The 23,767-nt window shown below is 39.8% G+C and overlaps 1 protein-coding gene and 1 long non-coding RNA gene across 2 annotated transcripts in view; one reads left to right on the top strand and one right to left on the bottom strand.

The window, feature by feature from the left end:
• LOC117085903 overlaps nt 1-2,159 on the bottom strand; it is a 294,414-nt gene extending 292,255 nt beyond the window's left edge. Inside the window, exon 1 of the long non-coding RNA XR_004438125.1 lies at nt 2,090-2,159. This is a non-coding gene — a long non-coding RNA (uncharacterized LOC117085903). The remainder of the gene's footprint in view (nt 1-2,089) is intronic.
• PGRMC2 (progesterone receptor membrane component 2) lies at nt 1,316-22,651 on the top strand. The gene is made up of 3 exons (XM_033215246.1): nt 1,316-2,768; nt 18,364-18,519; nt 19,474-22,651. The coding sequence occupies exons 1-3, from the start codon at nt 2,279-2,281 to the stop codon at nt 19,569-19,571; spliced, it is 744 nt and encodes a 247-aa protein (XP_033071137.1). The 5' UTR covers nt 1,316-2,278; the 3' UTR covers nt 19,572-22,651.
• Nucleotides 22,652-23,767: the final 1,116 nt, after the last annotated feature.

The raw sequence follows: 23,767 nt of genomic DNA, 5'->3' as shown, positions 1-23,767 counted from the left end.
CTCCTGTTCTCTAGCTGTAATTATTAATGTCCTACTTTACTTCCAAGTGTTCCATATTGAAGGATAGAGTATATGGTTATTCATTACCAATTGTGTCACTCCCCTCAAGTACCTCTAATGCAGGGCTCAGCAATATGGCTTATAAGTTGTTTCTGCACCTTTCCAGGACTAAAAAATAAAAGTTTTTACATATTTAAATGGTTTTTTAAAAATCAAAAGAATAGCTGGGCACAGTGGCTCACGCCTGTAATCCCAGCACTTTGGGAGGTGGAGACGGGCGGATCACGAGGTCAGGAGATCGAGACTATCCTGGCTAACACGGTGAAACCCCGTCTCTACTGAAAATACAAAAAAATTAGTCGGGCGTGGTGGCGGGCGCCTGTAGTCCCTGCTACTCGGGAGGCTGAGGCAGGAGAATCGCTTGAACCCGGGAAGCGGAGCTTGCAGTGAGCCGAGATCGCACCACTGCACTCCAGCCTGGGCGACAGAGCGAGACTCCGTCTCAAAAAAAAAAAAAAAAATCAAAAGAATATTTCATACCTAAAATTATATTAAAACTTCAATGTCGGCCGGACGCGGTGGCTCAAGCCTGTAATCCCAGCACTTTGGGAGGCCGAGACGGGTGGATCACGAGGTCAGGAGATCGAGACCATCCTGGCTAACACGGTGAAACCCCGTCTCTACCAAAAAATACAAAAAAAATACAAAAAAAAAAAAAACTAGCCGGGCGAGGTGGCGGGCGCCTGTCCCAGCTACTCGGGGGGCTGAGGCAGGAGAAGGACGTAAACCCGGGAGGCAGAGCTTGCAGTGAGCCGAGATCCGGCCACTGCACTCCAGCCTGGGCCACATAGCGAGACTCCGTCTCAAAAAAAAAAAAAAAAGTTCAATGTCTATAGTTTTATTGGAACACAGCCGCACTCTTTCAAGTATTGTCTATGGCTGCTTTCTCGTTACAAGGTAGAGTCGAGTAGTTAAGGCAGAGACTTAAAATATAATCGGGCCCTTTACAAAAAATGTTTGCCAACCCCTGCTCTAATGTCTCCACTAGCTCTGAGTCTCCTCACCTCACGCACAAATACCCTAGCCTACTAACTGATTTCCCACTCGTTCCCCAGCCTCTAATCCTTCACACATCTGGCTGCTATATAACCTCTCTACAGGAGTGTCGACCCTGTCACTTGCCCCATCAGTATCCTCAGTGGCTCCTCCACAACCGACAGTGAAAGGTTCAAACCTATTCTATGAGACTCAAGACAACAGACAAGGGCAAGAGAGAATACGTCAAACGAGTCGAGTGCGTGAGACTTCAGAGGTCACTTTTTCACACCAGAATTTTAAGGTGTGAGAGGCTAAAAGACGTCCCAAGTACATAAAACAGAACCTGCAAATAAGAGTGAATGACGAATAGAAAGACAACCTCAACCTGTCCACTTCCCTACGGCCGCAGAGATTATGATTCAAGGAATAACGAGACTCTAAATCCTTTAAAATTCTACAAGAGCAGCCTTGGCCAAACCCAGCGGGGAGTGGCTGCTCGGTGCCAGGGCGAGGAGCACGTAGACTGCAGATGCCAGAGAAGCCCGGTGCGGGCTCCGTGCTTTCTCTCCGTTCCAGGAAGACCCGAGCTCGTCGCCAAAACTTCTCGCCGCTTCCCGGTCTGCGCGCCCAAGCTGCCGGTTTCCCGAAAAACGCAAGTGCGCCCTGGGGAAAAGCAGACACCCTTCATGGGTTTGCGCCTTGCAGCTCAACTATGCCCCAGCCTCCCACAAGCCACCTGTCCTCCGCCAGGCGTCCCGCCCGGAACTGACCCTGGCGCGGCCGCCAAGGCGCACGTGAAGCTCCCGGGTGGAGCGAGCGCAACGAGGCGGGAGTTTGCGGACGCGAACCCATGGGAAGCGAAGCGATTGCGGGGCGCAAGCGCAGAGCCAGGGGACTGGGAGGGGCGTGATTCCCGTAGGGGTTACGGAAGAGAGAAGAGCGCGTGGCGCTCAGGAGCCCGCGCACGCACTGTAGTCTCGCCCCGCCCATGAGCGTCCGCGCGGCCGTCGTAGCATCTTCTCTTCAGACCCGCCCCCCTCGTCTACTTAACCTAGCGGAGGCTTGCAGCAAGAGCAGGGAAGTGTGGGGCGAGGTGGGCGGGGCGTCGCACGCGTGCGCGGCCAGCGAAAGAAGGGACGCGGCGGGAGAGATCCGAGACAACGTTACCCCGTCAACACCCAATCAGGAGCGGTCCTGACCCCGCCCCCTCCCCTCACGTTATTGGCTGGGAGGCCCCCAGATGGGCGGGGCCGGCCGTGGGGTTGGGGAGGGCAGGGGGCGGGGAGGAGGAGGAAGGCGCTGGCGGGCAGTGATGGCGGCGGGTGATGGGGACGTGAAGCTAGGCACCCTGGGGAGTGGCAGCGAGAGCAGCAACGACGGCGGCAGCGAGAGTCCGGGCGGCGCGGGAGCGGCAGCGGAAGGGGGCGGCTGGGCGGCGGCGGCGTTGGCGCTTCTGACGGGGGGCGGGGAGATGCTGCTGAACGTGGCGCTGGTGGCGCTGGTGCTGCTGGGGGCCTACCGGCTGTGGGTGCGCTGGGGGCGGCGGGGTCTGGGGACCGGGGCCGGGGCGGGCGAGGAGAGCCCCGCTGCCTCTCTGCCTCGCATGAAGAAGCGGGACTTCAGTTTGGAGCAGCTGCGCCAGTACGACGGGTCCCGCAACCCGCGCATCCTGCTCGCGGTCAATGGGAAAGTCTTCGACGTGACCAAAGGCAGCAAGTTCTACGGCCCGGGTGAGGAGTTGGAAGGGGAGGGGAAGGACCCCCTGCAGCTCAAGCACGACCCCCTTCGGACGGGGAGGCCTCTGGGCACCGGGTTAGTTTGCCCAGCCTTCTCGTCGCCTGGACCCCCGCGCCTCGGCCGCCGCACCTGGGACGGCCCGCCCCGCCCCTACGCACACACCTCCCCCCCGCAGCTGCGGGCACCTCCAGCTCTTCTCCCGAAACCAGGGCCCCCGCTGGCGCCCAGCGACCAGCTCTCAGCGTTCATCTTTCTTCCATGCCATTTCTCCTCGCAGTCTTTTTTTTTTTTTTTTGGCTGGATTTTTCAAAATCGTTATATTTGTCACCAGTCAACGCTGGCCCTTAACCTTTTTTGAGTCTCCTGATTCCTGGGGTGGTTGGGGCACCAGGGAAGGGAGATTTCTGAAGTTGGGACCTAAACTAAAGTTTTACGCTCTGTAATTCACAGCTTTCTTTTCCTTGCCCTCCCCCCCCCCCCTTTTTTTTTGGCCACTAATCTCCTTTTTCCTTCGCTGTATTGCTCTCCGTAAGGCCACGTTTAGGGGCATGTAAAGTCCCAACCCTCCAGTCTCTGAAGTCCGGACGAATAAGCAACACCTCGAACTCTTTTTAAACCAGTTTTAGTTCGCAGTTGCTTTCCATGATTAACAAGGTATGTGGGATGAGGACAGACCAGAATGCAGAGCTTATTAAAGACTGGTAAGGATATTCGCCCTGAGTTTTGGGGGTGGAGCTCCTATACCCAGCAGGCGTGTCTCTCGTTTCTTTTTTCTTTTTTTTTCTTTTCTGCTTTTCAAGTACACGTTGATAATGACTTGTGTTTTCACTTAGCAGAACTGAGAAGAAAAAACTTAGAAGAGTTGTAGATTCATACCCCCATGTGCCAGTTATGCAAGTTAAAGATTTTTAGAACTTTGTTTTCAGAGAACTTTGTGTAGGGTAGTTGATTTAGAAGCCCTTGTTTTACAGTGTGGTTGTAGCATACATTTTGGATTATGTTAATAAACTCCAGACTCATGGAACCTGTTGGTATATCATAGAGTTGAGCAACACTGTACATCCTGGTTGTGCACTGATTAGTACTAAGCTTTACAAAAAGAAAAGTGGTGACTACAATAAGAATAAATAATTAAATTAGAAACCTAAAGTGACCTGGTATTGGAGAGAGTACATCCAAGCCTTAAAGTCATAGGGTTGGCAGTCTGGAAATAAGCTGGTTTTCTCCTTAATTTAATCTCTAAGTGTTTGAGATTTATTGACACTTAAAAATATATATTTCTGATTTCAGTGGTTGGTAGCTGGAAGATATTTTAGAAGTGCTTTGGTTTGTAGTTTGTTCATTGGACTAGGATAAGAAATAGGAGATTTTTGGTGTTGAATTACGTAATTTATTTCTTAGTTGTTTGTACTTCTGTATATATACACATTTAGTCCAACCAAGTGAATACATAGCTTACAGAGTTTTTGCTTCTAGTTATATAAATGTGAGCACAAGGTGTCTACTGAAATCTTATATCAGCTGAAATGGTTAATACATTTTTGTTTACTTAAGCACACATGGGACAAGAGAACAGGGCCAAAGTACAGTATTTAAACAGGCCAAGTGAAGTAAACTTTTTTTAAATCAAGGATTTACACAGCATTTTATACCTAGTTCAAGCTTTTTCCCCATTAGTATTAAAATGTGTGTTAAGTGATTAGAAATCCTGTACAGGTTTAAATTTTTAATATAGACCTTACCCAGCTGAAAGATCAGCTTTTGTACCCTCTGTCTGAACTACCACTGAAGAAAACAAAGTATTAGTACAAAGAATTGTATTAGTCCTCACACATTATGCCTTGGCAGTATCTAAAAATAGCTAGGAGAGACAGTCATAGAAACAGTTTGGCAGCCTCCAGTGGCAAATGTTTGTTCTGTGATAGAAATTAAAAATTAAAGCCAGGCGCGGTGGCTCACACCTGTAATCCCAGCGCTTTGGGAGGCCGAGGCAGGTGGATCACCAGAGGTCAGGAGTTCGAAACCAGCCTGGCCAACCTGGCAAAACCTCGTCTCTACTAAAATACAAGAAAATCCGCCAGTGTGGTGGCAGGTGCCCGTAATCCCAGCTACTCGGGAGGTGGAGGCAGGGAGAATTGCTGGAACCCAGGAGGTAGGGGTTGCAATGAGCCGACTTTGCCCTATTGCACTCCAGCCTGGGTGACAGAGAGAGACTCTGTATAAGAAAATAAATAAAAATTAAGAGTCATAGGTGGTAGATTGCTTTTTTATGGTAAGTGCACTGAGGGAGGCTCTTGAGATTACAATGGAGAAGTCAGTTTTAGATTAGTTTCTGCCGGTTCCTAGGTTCTGATGAACAGCCTAAGAGTGATATACAGTTAGTATTCTACAGTTAATCAACAGCCTAACAGATATTTGAATATTTTATTATTGAAAGGAACCTTAAAGCCAGATCATTTTATGGGCTCAGAATATGTTGATATTGCATATTAATAGAAAATGTAATAAGTAGTACTTTTCAAAAAATCTTAAAGCCAAATTTCTGGCTGTAAAACAGATACAAGTTCAGTTTTGCTTTTAATTTTTATTTTCATCTTCATAAATTAAGCAGTTTTGTAGCAGAATAATTCAGAAGCAGTAATTGTTAGTTTCTATGCCTAACCAATATCTACTCTAATTTCACAGTAATGGTTTTAGGATTAAATTTTGTAAGATTTTTCCATAATGCTGAACATACATTTATTTTTAGACATACGTTTTTAAAGTTCAGACTCTTAATTAAATATTGACAATATAATTTGGGGGAGTGTACACATTTTGGCAAACAATTGGCATTAACTGTATTTGCCAATATTAAATTTAGTAACAGATTAGGCACTTGGCCAGCATGTGAGGAGAGTTTGGTCATGTAAAACAATATTCAAGGAGAAAGAAAACCAGATTTGTGAAGCACCTACTATATCAGATCCATTAATTTTTTTATCTCCATAATTCCTCAGTGAAGTTGGTAAGTATTGCTGCTCTACAGATGGGGAGTCTGAGGTTTAGGTATTTTAGGTAAATTGGCTTGGATCACATGTATGTCTGATAAATCCAGATGGATATTACCACAAAGCTTACCTATACTATTTCTAGTAAACTGCATCATGTGATAAACTTGTAGAGAATCTTTTATTTTTCTAACTCACCAAGCATAACTTGTAGAGAATCTTACTGTTGTTTTTCTTCATACCTTTCCCTGGTTCCCATAAATCCAAGGATATAAGGCCTCAAAAAAACATGCTTTCAGCCAGGCACGGTGGCTCACATGTGTAATCCCAGCACTTCGGGAAGCCGAGGCAAGCGGATCACATGAGGTCAGGAGTTTGAGACCAGACTGGAAAACATGATGAAACCCTATCTCTACTTTAAAAAATAAATAAATAAATAAATAAATAAATAAATAAAGGCCAGGCACGGTGGCTAATACCTTAATCCCAGAACTTTGAGAGGCCAAGGCGGGCAGATCACCTGAGGTCAGAAGTTCGAGACCAGCCTGGCCAACATGGTGAAACCCTGTTTCTAATTAGCCGGGCATGATGGTGGGTGCCTGTAATCCCAGCTACTCGGGAGGCAGAGGCAAGAGAATTGGTCGAACCCAGGAGGCAGAGGTTGCAGTGAGCTGAGATCGTGCCGTTGCACTCCAGCCTGGATGACAGAATGAGACTCTCTCAAAAAAAAAAAAAGTTTTTATGGCTTTATGTTATACTGCCCAAAATGGTGGCCCCAAGTGGTTAATTAAATATAAATTAATTAAAATTAGATATAATTAAAAATTGAGTTCTTTAGTAACACCAGCCACATACAAAGTGCTCAGCCCCCTATGGCTGCCGTTTTGGACAGTGTACTTAGTTTTTTTTCAGATTGTGAGACTGGCGTGCCACCTATTGCACTAACAAGGCACCTTTTAGAGTATTTCTGTCTTCCCAGAGAGTTGTTGAAAACACTGATTCTAAAGGTCGGAGGAGGAGGAGGAGGAAACTTCATTTGTTGAGCTTAGTATCTCTGATTTTCAAACAGCTCTATGAGATTGCCCAAAGCCACATATCTAGTAGGTGGCAACATAAGAATTAAATCCAGGTTTTCATAGCTTCAGTCTTTCCCATTGTATCACAACATAGTCTATTCAGTTTCACATGTTTACAGAATCATAAGTTTTGAAGACTCAAACAGCTAGTATAATTTTTAACACTTTGATTTAATATTACTGCTGTGGAACTTTACCAAAACAGTGCTTTTATTTTTTTGGAATGGCAAAAAATTATACACTTGACCTTTTTGATAGTTTATCTCACGTTGTTGAAACTTAAAATACTGCTGCTCCCTTATTCCAGGTAGAATATTCTTTGACATATACCAAAGCTATATTTTTTCCAACTTACCTTTTTTTTTTCTTTTTTTTCTTTTTTCTTTTTTTTCTTTTTTCTTTTTTTTTTTTTTTTTGTTGTTTTCCAACTTAACTTTTAAGTTCCACTGAAAGAAAAAAGTCACATAAGAAGAACCCCATGAGATGTCTAATATTTAGGAGGTTGGGGGAAAGAACACATGTACCTTGAAGTGTTTTTCCTCCATTTTAAACTTTATCTTCAATATGTTCACTTTTATTTAATACTTTAGTTTGCAGAATTGGAAACTCTATGTTTGCAGAGTTGCATCATAAAAACCGGACCCAATCTTACCTATTTCTTCATGGATGTCCTAAAGTTGACACTACCCACCTCTCATCCTAGCTTCTTGCTTTGAAGCCAACTGGCTTTGTTGTTTGGGCTAATGCCCATATGCTTCTATTACCTACCAGTAAGATAAAAGGATTAGCTAGGTTTTCTGATGGTTTTTTTATATTCTGCTCAAATTTCTACTAGTTATTTCTATTTTAACTACTTAGTTGGCTCTGAATTCAACATCATCCCATTGCTTTTAATCTTTGAGGGCATTGTATTTGTGTTAAATACTAAAGCATATTATAAAAGGATAGCTTGAAACTGGAAGCTATTATTCAGGGTGGAAGAAAGGAGTAGATTTAATAACATCTGGAATTAGCCATTCAGATTCTTTTAATTATTTTTTCAACACTCTGACATAGACCACTCCTTTCCCTGTGCACGCATGACAGACCTGACTGTATAACTCCTGTATTCTTTTGGAGCCTATATCCAGTCTCAGGATCTTTAATAATAGGATTTCAGCTCCATTTTTAAATACTGAGAAAGACTTCCCTGGATTTCATTACAGTAAAACCTTAAGATATGAGAAATGGAGTTAACTAAGTCTTCAAAACAGATGTTTTCCTATCCTCATGGAGTTAATAGTCTATTAAGGAAGACAGGCAGTAAACAAGGATTTCAGTATGTAATTATAATCTGTAATTAAACATGCTGTAAAAGAAATTAATAGAATGGGAATAGAGGATAACAAAGGACTTTATTTAGATTAAGTGGCTAAGCAAGGTTACCTTTTTTATGTTAAATTGTCAAGAAAAAGGACTTGACATTTAAGCAAAAACCTAACAGAGCCAGCCATACAAAGACTGGGTATGAGAATGTTCTGAAGTGAGATTATTACTATGCCTACTATACTGAGCAAAGCCATCTAGCAGTAGATCTAGAACTGATCATATTAGAAACACCTTTAATACTGTTGATTTTCAGATTTGGCTTCAGCCTTTATCTGATTAGTATTAACACAGTATTTCATTTTCCATCCCTTTACTTTTAGTCAATCTGTGTTGTTTTATTTTTCTCACATTAATGACATATAGCTGGGTTTTTTTCATTAAATCTAATATTAGCACTGTGTCCTTTAATAGCTTAATTAGTGTATATGTTTTGTGATTACTGGTATATTTAGGTTTATTTCTATCATTTTATTTTGTGATTTCCCTTCACCTTTTCTTTGCCTCTTTTCCCACTATTTTTCCTTCTCAGACTGATTTATTTCTTCCATTTTCTCCCCTCTACTGATGTAGATGTATTCTATTTCTATCCTTTTGGTGATTTCCTTAAGTTTTTGCTGTAGATGACTATCCTATGCTTCTGAATAATATAAGAATTTTAGCCAAACATCATTGTAGTATGAATTAGAAAAAGCTGCCTCTTTAAGATACTTTACTGACATTTGACAGATTAGTTCTTAATAAATAAGCAAAACTGCCATGACTACAAATATAGATAGTATCCCCTGCATTATACATAGTCTTATGTTGAGGCCCTGTTTAGAAAGCTTTAACTCTTATTCCTCCCCCATCCCGTTTTCCACAGTATCACTATTAGACTTTAGTTTCACTATATTTTTTCAAAGTCCACCCCAAAATTGATGAAATTATCTTTTTAAAATAGTTCTTGTTTAAATTTACCAGCATGGTTATCATTTTTTAATTTACTGTTGTTTCTTACATCTCATTTCTTTGTTTGGAGTTCACTTTTTATTTTAGTGAGGTATGTCCTATAGTTTTTCACTGGCAGGAAAAATTTTTTTGTTTGTCCTCACTCAGGAATAATAGTTTGGGTTTAGAATATAAAATTGGAGAGTGGGCCAGGCACAGTGGCTCATGCGTATAATCCTACCATTTTTGGGAGACCAAGGTGGGAAGACTGCTTGAGCCCAGCAGTTCAAGACTAGCCTGGGCAATATGGCGAGACCCTGTCTATTACAAAAATATAAAAAATTGGCCAGGCATAGTGGCGTGCACCTGTGGTCCCAGCTACTCAAGAGTCTGAGGTAGTAAGATCACTTGAGCCCAGAAGATCAGTGAGCCTTCATCACACCACTGCACTCAACCTGGGTGACACAGCGAGACCCTGTCTCAAAAAAAAGTGTACATTGACCTTATTTTACCTCAGCTCTCTTCCATAGCGTTACGCCACTGTCTTCCACTTGGTGGGGAGTCGGCTTGTAGTCTGTCTTTACTTTTATTAATCTGTTTCTTCCCTTTGGTTGTAGTTGAGATCTTTCTGTCTTTGGGGTTTTCTTCTTTTACTAGGATTTGTCCAGGTGTGGTTTTTTATTTACCACATACCAAACTCTACTCAAGTCTGTGGATATATTGTCCTTTTTTTTTTTTTTTTTTTCCAGAAAATTTGCTGTTACTTATTGCCTCCTCCATTATCTCTGTTCCTTCCTCTGGAACTGTTAGTAGATATACATTAGGTTTCATCTATTCTTTTTTTTTTTTGAGACGGAGTCTCGCTCTGTCGCCCAGGCTGGAGTGCTGGGGTGCAGTGGCCGGATCTCAGCTCACTGCAAGCTCCGCCTGCTGGGTTTACGCCATTCTCCTGCCTCAGCTTCCTGAGTAGCTGGGACTACAGGCGCCCGCCACCTCGCCTGGCTAGATTTTTTGTGTGTATTTTTTAGTAGAGACGGGGTTTCACCGGGTTAGCCAGGATGGTCTCGATCTCCTGACCTCGTGATCCGCCCATCTCGGCCTCCCAAAGTGCTGGAATTACAGGCTTGAGCCAGCGCGCCCGGCCGTTTTCATCTATTCTTAATGTCTCTTAATCTTTCCTTATGTACCGTTTCTTAATAATTGTAAGCAAATTTACTTTAGTTCGTTAATCTGCTTCTATTTATTCTTGGGATGCCAGTTCTCCTATCTGTTATATGTGCTCACTCCTCCATGATGGTTTGTTTCTTCATGTAGTTTATATTTTTTATTGTGAACTTACTATCTTCAGTAGTTACTTTTTTTAATTTTGGAGTATTTCCTGTAAAATTCCATGAGCCCTAAGTTGTGAAAGTGGTCCTGTAAAGTGGTTTGGGTGTGTTGTGAAATAGGGCCTCACGTAAGTTAAAACAATGATTTTTTTAATTAAGTAATACGTGCTCAAAATAGAAAATTCAAAAGGATATACAGTGAAAAATAAGTCTGTTTCCCACAACTACTCCCAGCCACCAGGTTCCCTTCCAAAGAGGCAAAGGACCAGTATACGTATTGTTCTAGAGCTATTTTGGGTGCAAGTACGAGCATGTGGATATCTTCCTTTCCCCCTACTCTAATTATAGTATACTATACATACACTTCACAATGTTTTAATATCACAAGAGCCTTTCACATCAGTATAGAGAACCATTTTATTCTTTTAAATACATGCATAACGTTCTTAACATTCTGTTATATGAATAAGTCATAATTTAACAGTCCACTGTTAACATTTGTTTTCAATCTCCTGTTGCATGATGCAATAAATATGTACATGTCATTTTACACATGTGTGTAAAATAATGATTATAAAGTAAATTCCTGGAAATAAAATTACTGAGGCTTGGGATATGGACATTTTTAATTTGGATTCTTGTTTCCGAACTGCCCTTCAGAGAGGTTGGACCAATTTACCCTTGATGAAAATGCCTGTTTCTAACTTCTTGCCAAAAACGTGATATTAAGCTTCTTGGTCTTTGTCAATCTGGGTTAAAATGGTATCTCAATATTTGTTTAAATTTACACTTCTCATTTACTTAGTGAAGTTGGACTTCTTTTTAAAAAGTTGAGTCATTTATGATTCCTTTTCTACAAATTGCTTATTCATATATTCTTTGCCACAGTTTTTCTTTTTTTTTTTTTTTTTGAGACGGAGTTTCACTATTGTTGCCCAGGCTGGAGTGCAATGACCTGATCTCGGCTCACTGCAACCTCTGCCTCCTGGGTTCGAGCGATTCTGCTGCCTCAGCCTCCCGAGTAGCTGGGATTACAAGCATGCGCCACCACGCCCAGCTAATTTTGTATTTTTATTAGAGATGGGGTTTCTCCATGTTGGTCAGGCTGGTCTCGAACTCCTGACCTCAGGTGATCTGCCCACCTCAGCCTCCCAAAGTGCTGAGATTACAGGCATGAGCCATCGCGCCCAGCCTTGCCACAGTTTTTCAATCATCTTATAGATCTTACAAATTTTAGGTGTTCTTTGTAAAGTAAATCAGCCTTTGCTGCAAATATTTTTTCTAGTTTAGTTGTCTTTTTACTTATTTACGGTGTTTTTTTTGAACCACACAAATTTTTGGTTTTATATATTCAAATTTATGGCTGCTAAGTTATGTAGTGTATTTAAAGACTTTATGCACTTAAAAATTGTTTTTTTTTTTTTTTTTTTTTTTTTTTCGAGGCGGTGTCTCGCTCTGTCGCCCGGACTGGAGTGCAGTGGCCGGATCTCAGCTCACTGCAAGCTCCGCCTCCCGGGTTCACGCCATTCTCCTGCCTCAGCCTCCCGAGCAGCTGGGACTACAGGCGCCCGCCACCTCGCCCAGCTAGTTTTTTGTATTTTTAGTAGAGACGGGGTTTCACCGTGTTAGCCAGGATGGTCTCGATCTCCTGACCTCGTGATCCGCCCGTCTCGGCCTCCCAAAGTGCTGGGATTACAGGCTTGAGCCACCGCGCCCGGCCTAAAAATTGTTTTTAAAAATATGTAGTTTTTTTAGTACCTCTATGTTTTCGGTTTTTTAGTTCCATTTGAAATTGATTTTGCTTTAAGATGTGAAATTAGAGTCCAAATTTGGTGGGATGGTGTTTGTTTGTTTGTTTTTGAGAAGGAGTCTTGCTCTGCCGCCCAGGCTAGAGTGCAGTGGCGCCATCTCGGCTCACTGCAACCTCCATCTCCCGGGTTCAAGTGATTCTCCTGCCTCAGCCTCTCGAGTAACCAATATTACAGGTGCCCACCACTGCGCCCAGCTCATTTTTGTAATTTTAGTATAAGAGATGGGGTTTCACCATCTTGGCCAGGTTGGTCTCAAGCTCCTGACCTCGTGATCCACCCACCTTGGCCTCCCAAGGGGTTGTGTTTTTTAACAGAAGGTTATCTAGTTGTCCCAACATGTTTCCCCAAAAGGGGAGTAATCCCTTTTTCCCAATACTTGAAGTCATCTTGAGTGTTCATTAATTCCTGTAGATATCTGCCTTCATACTATTTTTTCACCTTGGAATTTTCATTCTACATGGGTTGGATAAACTCAGGCCCCACTCCCATAAGTGGCATGGGCCTGGGGTTTTAATTTTTCCATCTTTACCCCAACCTACCCAGGGACCCTGGAGTTAAGGCCATATGCTCAGTTCACAATGTTGCTGAGAGCTTTTGACAGTAGCTCAAATTTCAGAAGCAAGATTGCATTTTCAGTCCCTTATAGAATCATACTATTCAAGAGATTATTTAGTTTGGCCTCAACTTTAGGCATGTAAGATAGTTTTCCTAATTTATATTTGAGGGATCTAAGGACTACGGAAATTGAGACTTGCTCATTGTTACTTGTTGAGTGGATCCTCTAGAACCCAAGTATCTGTCTTCTTGAGAGGTTTTATTTCAGTTTTACCATACTGCATTCTCTCTAAAAGTCTTGGGACTTACTGGACCTAAGCATAAAAAAAATTTATTAGTTCAGTTAATCACTTTTACATATTGCCTCATTTGTTGATAGGCTCATTATAATCTTATTTGGAATAAATTACACAAGACTAAGTGTTATTAGTTACTCAGTTTATAATCACAAAAGACTGTTGTCAAAACAGGCCTGAAAACTGCACTGTTGATAAACTTTAATTAAAGTTCATCTCTGAGAGCTGTGGTTTTTAAACTGAGAATAACTAAAATATCCCCTTAGAAACACTAAGGTAGCTATATAATCATCCTAATAATCACAGAATTATCTGTTACTACATATTTTATTTACTTCCTCCTGGAATTTTCTATTTATTAAAGTAATATTTAAAACATTTTATAATGAACATATGTTGTTGCTATTTCAAGAATATGTCACCTCATTCTAACTGATTATATTAAAGTAAGCAGTTTTAGGATACAGTAACTAATAGGTTTATTGAACTTTAAAATACATTGACCACAAGTTGGATTGACTTTAAAAACTAAATGAAATCTGAATTCTGACTAGTATACTATCATGTTGGTTTTTGTTTTTTGTGTGTTTTTTTTTTGAGACGGAGTCTGGCTCTGTCTCCCAGGCAGGAGTGCAGTGGCGAGATCTGAGGTCACTGCAAGCTCCGCCTCCCAGGTTCATGCCATTCTCCTGCCTCAGCCTCCCAAGTAGCTGGGACTACAAGGCGCCCGTCACCATGCCCAGCTAATTTTTTGTATTTTTTAAGAGGCAGGGTTTCACCAAGCATTAGCCAGGATGGTCATGATCGCCTGACCTCGTGATCCGCCTGCCTCATGGTGGTATATTTAACAATAGCTTTGAAATAAAATTTATCTTTAAAATAAAGTCCTTGAATATTTGTTATGTAGGTACATTTCAGAGTATCTGCTTTGACTGAATAATGCTGTTCATTTTTTGTAGCAAGAATTTGCTTAAAATTGGGAGGCTATTTTTGGATCAGCATTATATTTTAATATTTGATAAAGCAACAGAATTTAATTCTTCTAGTTATTACTGAACTGTTAGTGTCTAAATGGGCCTTAATAATAAAAAAAAAACCAGATCAGTTTATGTAAACTAGCCTTTTTAGAAATAAATTAGGCTGGGCACAGGGAGGTTGAGGCAGGCAAATCACCTGAGGTCAGGAGCTCAAGACCAGCCTAGTCACCATACATGGTGAAACCCCCTCTCTACCAACAATATTAAAATTAGCCGGGGGTGGTGCCACACCCAGTAATCCCAGCTACTTGGGAGGCTGAGTGAGGCAGGAGAATCACTTGAACCTAGGAGGCAGAGGTTACAGTGAGCTGAGATCACACCACTGCACTCCAGCCTGGGTGACAAGAGTGTGACTGTCTCAAAAAAAATACTAATATAAATAAATTATACCATGCAAATTTGCTTTATTTGAGTAGCTCCCTATTGTTTTAGTATTATGAATAGCCAAGTATACTTACCAAAATATTAGAATTGGTAAATATTTAAGTTTGTTAGGTAAGGGGGTAATGGAATGGGAAGGTATTGCTGACTTTTCAGATAAGCTCCTGATTGTATTATGAATGCAGGGAAATATCCTTTTATTAGACCTCAAATCCTCCTTCCTCAGATTAACCTATCCAGTTCCAACTTTAGTTCCTAATGTTATATTCTTTAATGACCTTACAGAAGACTGGGCATGGTGGCTTAGGCCTGTAATTCTAACACTTAGGGAGGCAAAGGCAGGAGGATTGCTTGAGGCCAGGAGTTCAAGATCAGCTGGGCAACATAGTGAGACCTTGTCTCTACAAAAAATAAAAGAAATTAGGCAGGCCTGGTGGGCCATGCCTCTAGTCCCAGCTATTTGGGAGGTTAGGGCAGGAGGATCACTTGAGCCCAGGAAGTAGAGGATACAGTGAAATATGATTGAACCATGATCGAGCCATTGTACTCCAGCCTGGGTGACAGAGTAAGACCCTGTCTCAAAAAACAACAACAAAAAATTTTTGTTAATGGTCTTACAGGAAAGAACATAGAAAACTATTACTAAAAAGACCTTTGCAGAAGTTAAATGCTTCCTGAGGGAAATTCTAAACATATGGAGAAGACAGCTTAATATAATTTAGGCAGTGGGGGAATATGTTAATCACTGAATTATTCTTTTCTGTTCAAGAGTCAACAGAACATCATTTGTCTAGAATTTGGCTTGGATTATTAACTGTTGACTCAAGTTCACTCTTACCAAGTCAATCATTTCCCACCCCCTGTACCCCAGAAAGAGCATATTTTATGAAATTTTTTTTTATTCATTCAGTGTTGAAGCTTTCTTAGGGAAGTTGGTAGAGAAATTTATTAGAGAATGCACTGGTATATATTAATATACTCAAAGATGGAGGACTTTCTGATTGCTGTTTTTATAATGATTTTATCTTCTTTGTATCATTTAAATGTGTTTTATGGCTTATACTCTGAAGTACCTGAAGTATATTAATGTTTGCAGGCCATGGAGATAAATACTATAATAGAATGCTAAGAAGAGCTATTAAGTAGAGCTTTTTTGTTACTTCTCTTCCATTTTGATTTAATAAATATTCGAAAATCTTCATTCTCTTGAAATTTTGTAAATAGTAAAATGCTCCAGTTTTCATGGTGGTTACTCCATCTTTGGACTTGTGAGTCTTCTATGTGTTTTCTTGAGGTACACTGCTTGGAGGATTTAGGAAAGTGGAAGTAGTACTCCCAGTTCTGTCCGTAATTTTAGGCAAATCACACTGAATGCCTCTGCTCCGGTTTTTCATCTGCCAAGTGGGGAAGGCAAAGTCTGTCCCTTCCACTTTGGAAACTCTAAGAGAGGAAAGCAAGGTTGCTGGAAAATTCTTTCAAAAATTGAAACTATCATTTTCCATTTGTAGATTGTTATGGCCTTTATTAGTTTTATTTTTCCTTTTGTGTGTTTCACTTTTTGCTTTTCAAGTTTGTAAGCATTGGTCTAGTCAGCATTAAGGGTAAACATAATGTTTATTTTTTTTTGTCATTGTTTCTCAGGAAATTTTATTTTTAAACACACTAGTTCTCTGTCTCTGTCTCTCTCCTTGTCCTCCTGAAAACACCTATTGCCACAAAGCGTGTAGAATTTTGCACACACATGTGCGTGCGCACACACAGACATAACTGGTTAATACCCTTTTTTTTTTTTTTTTTTTTTTTTTTTTGAGAAAGAGTCTTGCTCTGTCAGCCCGGCCGTAGTGCAGTGGCGTGATCTCAACTCACTGCAACCTCCATCTCCTGGATTCAAGCAATTCTTCTGCCTCGGACTCCCAAGTAGCTGGGATTACAGGCATACGCCACCACAGCTGGCTAATTTTTGTAGTTTTAGTAGAGGCGAGGTTTCACCATGTTGGCCAGGCTGGTCTCAAACTGCTGACCTCAGGTGATCCACCCGCCTCTACCTCCCACAGTGTTAGCGTGAGCCACTACACCCGGCCTGGTTAATACCCTTTTGAACGTCAGTTGAGATGATAGAAAAAGTTTGAAGGTTACGAATATTGGCCAGTGGTAAATTGTATTCCATATTCTTATATAGAAGACACATTTGAAAGTATAAAATGGTAGCCTATGTTAATAGACAGATTATATTAATTACAGGTACACATCCATTCAGTGGGATAATGTATAACCATTCAATGATTAAATAATTGTTGATAGTCATGTGATACCAAGTAGCAGTATGGAAAATGCAATAAGAATAAGAAAAGCAGAATAAAAATGTACTTTACTGGAACTGTTAGCTTTACTTTCATGTTACTGTATCAATACCTATTAATGTTACTCTTAAAATTATTGCTAATGCTACTTCTGGTTCCATGCAGTAAACTTTTCAGGGAATGAATTTCACATTTGGTTAACTTTATAGTACAGTGCTGTTTGCAACTCAAGTTAATTCTCATAAATGCTTAGATACCTATTTAAGTGAAACCTCGATTTCTACTCTCAGAAGGTACAGAGACTTTTTGACACATAACTTTCAGTTTCCTAAATGCTTTTACATATGAATATAATCATTTCGCTCATTTAAAAATCAAGGAAGTTCTAGTTTTTTTCTGTTTGTTTGCTTATCAAAACATACTTTGTTCTTTTATTTATAAGCCCTCTTTTTCACCACTCTGTTGTTGTTAATAATAGTGTCTTTGCCTACCATAAGTGAATCTGTTTGAAGGGTCAGAATCTTGAATTTGTTTTTATTTGGAACTACAGCTAAGTCATTTGGAAGAAAATTATTACATTCCTACTTTATGCCAGGCACAGTGCTAGGCATTGAGGATACAGAGATGAACGAATTGCTATTCTCAAGGACAGACCTTGGGAATGGTTTTTGTCAACACATCAGTCATGCCATTTCTCCTCAGAGAGAACGGTACCTAATTCCTTGGGTAAAATGCTAATTATTGCTTAATGTGTCAGTCCAGAAGAATTATTCCTTATAGCTACTTCCTCTGTTTCTCAAAAGTCATGACAAGTAAGAGCTATTATTTTTCCTAATGACTTTTCTTAGTTTATATAGATCATTGTATATATATTATGGTAGTCAGGTGATTTATTTTGAATATGAGTCCCTTTTTATTAAACCACTCAGCAAAGATTTATTAAATGCGTGTTGAGCACTGAACTAGTCCCTGGGACCACAAAGATGATACAGTCTGTTTTCTCATAGAATTGCAAACTTCATAAGGATAGCAAAGAGAAAATTGTTACAGATTCACAGTTCAGCTGAGTCTCTACATAATACATGATGTTCTGTTGATTATTTTTATTTTTTTTTGGATGCCACTATTAATTAACAGCAACCAGTAAACATTATTTCCTCTCAAGCAAACTGGCTTCTAAACCTAACCAGTTAAGTTTCTTCTTCTCCCTCATTACCTCACAGTCGTCATTTTGAATATAAGTTTGGGGGTATCTGAAGTAATTGAAATGGAAGGTTTTTAAGATCTAAGTGAAAAGCTTTACTTTGGTCAAAAGGCAAAAATTTCCAAGAAATTTCTTTTCTTACTCCATCTAGTATCTGTGCGTGTTTTGAAATTAAGGATATATACAAATGTGAATTATGAGGGATTTTTTTGTTTGTTGGTTGTTTTTTTCGTTTTGTTTTTGTTTTTTACTTTTTCCTTTGAGACATTCTAAAATATTGTTAGGTGATCTAAATAATTTCTTTTCTTTTTCCAGCGGGTCCATATGGAATATTTGCTGGTAGGGATGCCTCCAGAGGACTGGCCACATTTTGCCTAGATAAAGATGCACTTAGAGATGAATATGATGATCTCTCAGATCTGAATGCAGTACAAATGGAGAGTGTTCGAGAATGGGAAATGCAGTTTAAAGGTATTTTTATTTTGTTGGATTCTTTGGAAAATTAAATATTTGTTCAAAGAAAATATATGCTATTTCACATGCTTTAAGAGCCTAAAGATGTCATCTGTTTTCATTGCCATCATGATTTGATAATATTTTTAAAGATAGCTAAACCTGAGTGGAGTGGCACACGCCTGTGGTCCCAGCTGCTGATGGGAATCCCTTGAGCTCAGGAGTATAAGTACTAACCTGGGCAACATAGTGAGACTTGTCCAAAAAAAGAAATTGCAAAAAATAGCTAAATAAAAATATGGTTGTTACATGTGATACTTATTTTGAAAATCCGTATTTAAAAAATGACTTGTTACAAACTCTAAGCCTCATAAAAATTGTGATACTTGTAGTCTTTTAAAGCTTGTTCATTAAGGTTTAGTTTTTTAAAAATACAGGCTTACATTTAAAACTGAATTGATTACTGATTTCAATATTATAATTTATTCTAAAATGATTTTACAGGTCTTAACACTCGAAATGTAGGTAAAAAATATCGTTCCCCTTTATTATGCCCTCATAACATCAGTTTTTACCACTTGTGTGACGCTGTCCCAGCTGTTTATCTGACCCCTGGGTCCCTTGGAACAACTGTTCTGGTTTAGCTGGGTACTGAGATGGGTCCTGGACTTAACTCGTTTTTACAAAAGATCTCCAAATGATTCTGATGCAGTATCCAACTAAGAATCACTGGTACAGACCACCCTCTTGAAAGAATTCCCAAGCCTTGTAAGTTCCCTGATCCTGTTTTCTTTTGTTGAAGCTTTACATGTGTATAAAGACCAGCCATGGTGAAGCAATTTTAGAATATTTAGATAATATTCTAATATCATATTTTATATGATTCTAAAACAGACAAATGCCTTTTCTCTGTGTAATGGAATAATGAAACAAATTTGATCACCACTGATTTTCTTTTGATGTATCTTTCAGAAAAATATGATTATGTAGGCAGACTCCTAAAACCAGGAGAAGAACCATCAGAATATACAGATGAAGAAGATACTAAGGATCACAATAAACAGGATTGAACTTTGTAAACAACCAAAGTCAGGGGCCTTCAGAGCTGCAATTCTTACTCCCTTTCACAGAATGTCCAGCGTCTGGGTTTGATTCACCTGCTGCGAAAAACACTCAACAAATTGTGTACAAGATAAATGAATATCACTATGAAGATTTGATTACTAGACATTATTTATGCTGCCAAACTCATTTGTTGCAGTTGTTTGTAATGTCTAGTGGGGCTTCATCATCCTGAAAAGAAGGAGACAGGGATTTTTTTTAAAGAGCAAGAAAGTCACAATATTACTTCTTTTCTTTCCTTCCTTATTTCCTTCTTTCCTTTCTTCTTTTTCTTTCTTTTTAAAATGTATTGAAGACAACCAGATATGTATTTGCTACTCAAGTGTACAAATCTCCTCAAGAAATGTCAAGGGACTCCTCTGTCACATACTGTGTTTTTATTTTACCATTGGTGAGGGAGGTGACCTGATCAGGGGAGGTGGGGGTACACATCAATTTGAGTAGTTTAGGCTACTGGAACATTAAAATGTGAATTCCCAAATTTTGTTTTTGTCTTTGTCAGGGAAAAGAAAAATACCTTTATAAATCTTTGGAAATTAGAAGAAGAAATTTCAGGTGGGTTTAAGTCAGAGCTAGTTCCCCAACAGAAACATCATTTGAAACCAATTTTTATCCCTTCTCTTTCCTTCCCTTTCCCTAAATCAAATCAATATTAATTGTGCCTTATTTCACTTAACATAGACTTGAATTATTTTTAGGGAAAGCCCCTATAATGAATTCAGAAGTCACTACAAGCAGCATTAAGACTGAAGTTGGAATATTCTGTTGAACGTAAAACCTTGATATCATTCTGTGTATATAGAATGTAAAAGGAATATTCAGTGTTAACTGCCATATATGTAATATACACAAACTCTGTTAGCATTGTGATGGCCAAATGCATTCCCCTGTGCTTTTCTGTTTTAAAAAAAATTGAAAAATCAACTCTTATCCCCAACAGCTGCCTAATTTTAGGAGTCTGACCCTCCACATCTCACTGGTGTGGGTGCATGGGGCTGTGGAGTGGATATCTGTATGGGTGTGTCTGAATGTGTGTGTGAGCACCTTGGAAGGGACTCTTTCTGCAGATACTGTAAATACAAGTACCATTTTAATAAAGCATGTACAATAAACCAAAATAAGCTTGAGTTGGACTTTATATACAGAACTGTAAGCCAGTGCAATATAACAGTTGTAAGATTGTGCATTTGATTCAAGAAAAAATCTTGGAAATGAAAAGCAGGCACTGGGTAACCAAGTTGTACACATTGTACCACATTCAGCATAACTTTAGGAATAAATTCCACTTTGTAGAACATTCTCCAGAAATCTGAGATTATTCAGGTAAGAATTGGTATATTAAATGTACATCTTTTTACTTTATATTTGATGCCAACTGATTATACTAGATGTAATAGCACTCCAGGTGGTCGTTATTGAACACAAAGCATTAAAAGAATATTGCACTGATAGATACTAAATTATTCTTTTAATAGGCTGAAAAAGCCCTTACTAAAAGCCCCACATATTTCAATTATTTTATTTCGTTATGACTACTTAGGTTCTGGGCTGGGGACAAGTTCACTTAAAACAGTTTTATTTAACAAGTCGCCAGTTAAAAGACTTCTGCTTTATAGCTATATGCAGAAGCCATCAAACAAGGGGGAACTTTTAACTGCAACAATAAGCTAAAGTATGTAAAATGCTACATTCTATTCAGTCTTGGAGTGCTTTGTAGAAAGTTATCTTCAGCCAAATCTTTGCTGAAGACAGGTGTGGAGTGCTGGTAAATGCTTTGAGTTTTTATGTAAAATATTTCCTAAACAAAAAATGTTAAAAGTACATGTCCTCTGTAGTAAACTGATATCTATATATATGAATCATTCGAGCCTAAAGTCTAGTAATAAACTGTACTTACGAATAGAGAAACCCTAAATATTCATGCAGTAAAAGTTATGTGGTCTGTTAAGAAAAATGAGTAATTTATGTTTTGGACTTGAAATAAACAGTGTTCTGTAGATAATTCCTCAACTTCAGTTGAATTTTTCTCATTCTCAGGTAGTTTTTCAGGTAGTGTTTGAATGAGGGGACCAGACAGTGCTGGTATTGTTCCTGTTCCTGCTCCCAGTCCCTCCCCCCACACACACACCTGCTTTTCCAAACTTGCCTGATAATTAGAATTGCTTAAGGTACAGATTCTTAGCCTTCAATCCAGACCTACCACCTGCTAAGCCAGAATCTAAAGAGAATGGGCCTCAGAATTTATTTGTAAGGAATGCCTCAGGTAATTGTTATGAACAGGAACTCTTAGGAAACACTAATTTTTCAAGTTAATATTGACCATCTTTGTCAGGCACTTGAAATGGCCTTAGGTAATTTTGATCTGATTCCCTTCATTTGGTTTTGTGTCATTCACGAGACTTCACAAAATTCTAATGTATGATTTTAGAAAACAGCAAATTTTGATAGTCTTTAGATTTTTATCTTTGGGTAGCATTTCCAAGTTGGCATATCTCCCACATTAAAGCTATACTCTATGTACTAGCCAGTTTCTCTGCATTAGGAAATGAACCCATAACAGTTACAGATCAGGTTTTTAAAACCTTTACCATGGTGCTAAGGCTGCTTGTGTTTCCTAACAGTAATTCTACCTGCCTTTCTGCAGGTAGATCTGCAGAATCCAACATTACACATACCTTTACCCACATTCTCGAAGCTAATTTGCTGAATTACCACTGGGAGATACTTTGTTCAGTAGAAAACTCAATATTGAATTGGGCTGTCTTTATCCAAGTATTTTACATAACCTCTACTGATAACTGGGAAGTGCAGCAAGTTGCTAGTAAGATGTGCCATTAACATGTTAACAGTGTGTAACTACAGAGCTTTTATGGATCAGAATAAGCAGGTAATACTGTAGCAAAGAATTTGTAAAACTTGCAAGTTGCTTTGAGCATATTGAAAATAAGAGTCATGGAATATTGTAACAATGATATTGAATGAATTGTTCAAATTCTTCTAATTAAAGGAGCAAATGCTTAAAAGATAACTTTTGAGTATCTATGTTCTTTTTTTTTTTTTTTTTTTTTGAGACGGAGTTTCACTCTGCTGCCCAGGCTGGAGTGCTGTGGCCGGATCTCAGCTCACTGCAAGCTCCGCCTCCCGGGTTCACGCCATTCTCCTTCCTCAGCCTCCCGAGTAGCTGGGACTACAGGCGCCCGCCACCTCGCCCGGCTAATTTTTTGTATTTTTTAGTAGAGACGGGGTTTCACCGTGTTAGCCAGGATGGTCTCGATCTCCTGACCTCGTGATCCGCCCGTCTCGGCCTCCCAAAGTGCTGGGATTACAGGCTTGAGCCACCGCGCCCGGCGAGTATCTATGTTCCATTAAGGTCAGCTATCAATTTGTTAGATGATACTCATCACAGATTATTGTCTATTTGGCTATGGCAAGAAAGTTCCAATAAAGACCTCCCAGTTTTCCTGTTTTTAGGCAAAAAGCATCATTCCTAGGCACTATCAGAAAAGCATGTACAGAAAAATTGTCATACTCCTGAGTCACTTTGAGTACCAGCTTTGCGTTTGTTCTACCACCACTAGTGGTTGAGAGAACATTTGGGCTGCCTGCAATTACTCCATTCAAGAGAGCACTTGACATGCTATGAACACTGGCTTATTCCCACAATTTTTCTTTTACTGTATCCACATAAGAAAACCACATCATGATGTTTAGTGTAAGAAGACTGATCAATATTTGCATATGCCTTTAAATACTCTGAAAGCATTATTTCTGAGGACTCAGAAATAATACCACACATCTACAGCCATCTGATCTTTGACAAACCTGAGAGAAACAAGAAATGGGGAAAGGATTCCCTATTCAATAAATGGTGCTGGGAAAATTGGCTAGCCATAAGTAGAAAGCTGAAACTGGATCCTTTCCTTACCCCTTACACGAAGATTAATTCAAGATGGATTAGAGACTTAAATGTTAGACCTAATACCATAAAAACCCTAGGAGAAAATCTAGGTAGTACCATTCAGGACATAGGCATGGGCAAGGACTTCATGTCTAAAACACCAAAAGCAACGGCAGCAAAAGCCAAAATTGACAGATGGGATCTAATTAAAGAGCTTTTGCACAGCAAAAGAAACTACCATCAGAG

Source organism: Trachypithecus francoisi, unplaced genomic scaffold (genome assembly GCF_009764315.1).
Source record: "Trachypithecus francoisi isolate TF-2019V2 unplaced genomic scaffold, Tfra_2.0 Lachesis_group1, whole genome shotgun sequence".
NCBI lineage: Eukaryota > Metazoa > Chordata > Mammalia > Primates > Cercopithecidae > Trachypithecus > Trachypithecus francoisi.
This window is presented reverse-complemented; position numbering and strand designations above follow the sequence as displayed.

Bases quoted from the DNA above. Each gene is read 5' to 3' on its own strand.
- PGRMC2 (XM_033215246.1), top strand. From the start codon at position 2,279: ATGGGCGGGGCCGGCCGTGGGGTTGGGGAGGGCAGGGGGCGGGGAGGA. The intron at 2,769-18,363 runs GTGAGGAGTTGG...TTCTTTTTCCAG, and splicing joins CAGCAAGTTCTACGGCCCGG to CGGGTCCATATGGAATATTT. The intron at 18,520-19,473 runs GTATTTTTATTT...TGTATCTTTCAG, and splicing joins ATGGGAAATGCAGTTTAAAG to AAAAATATGATTATGTAGGC.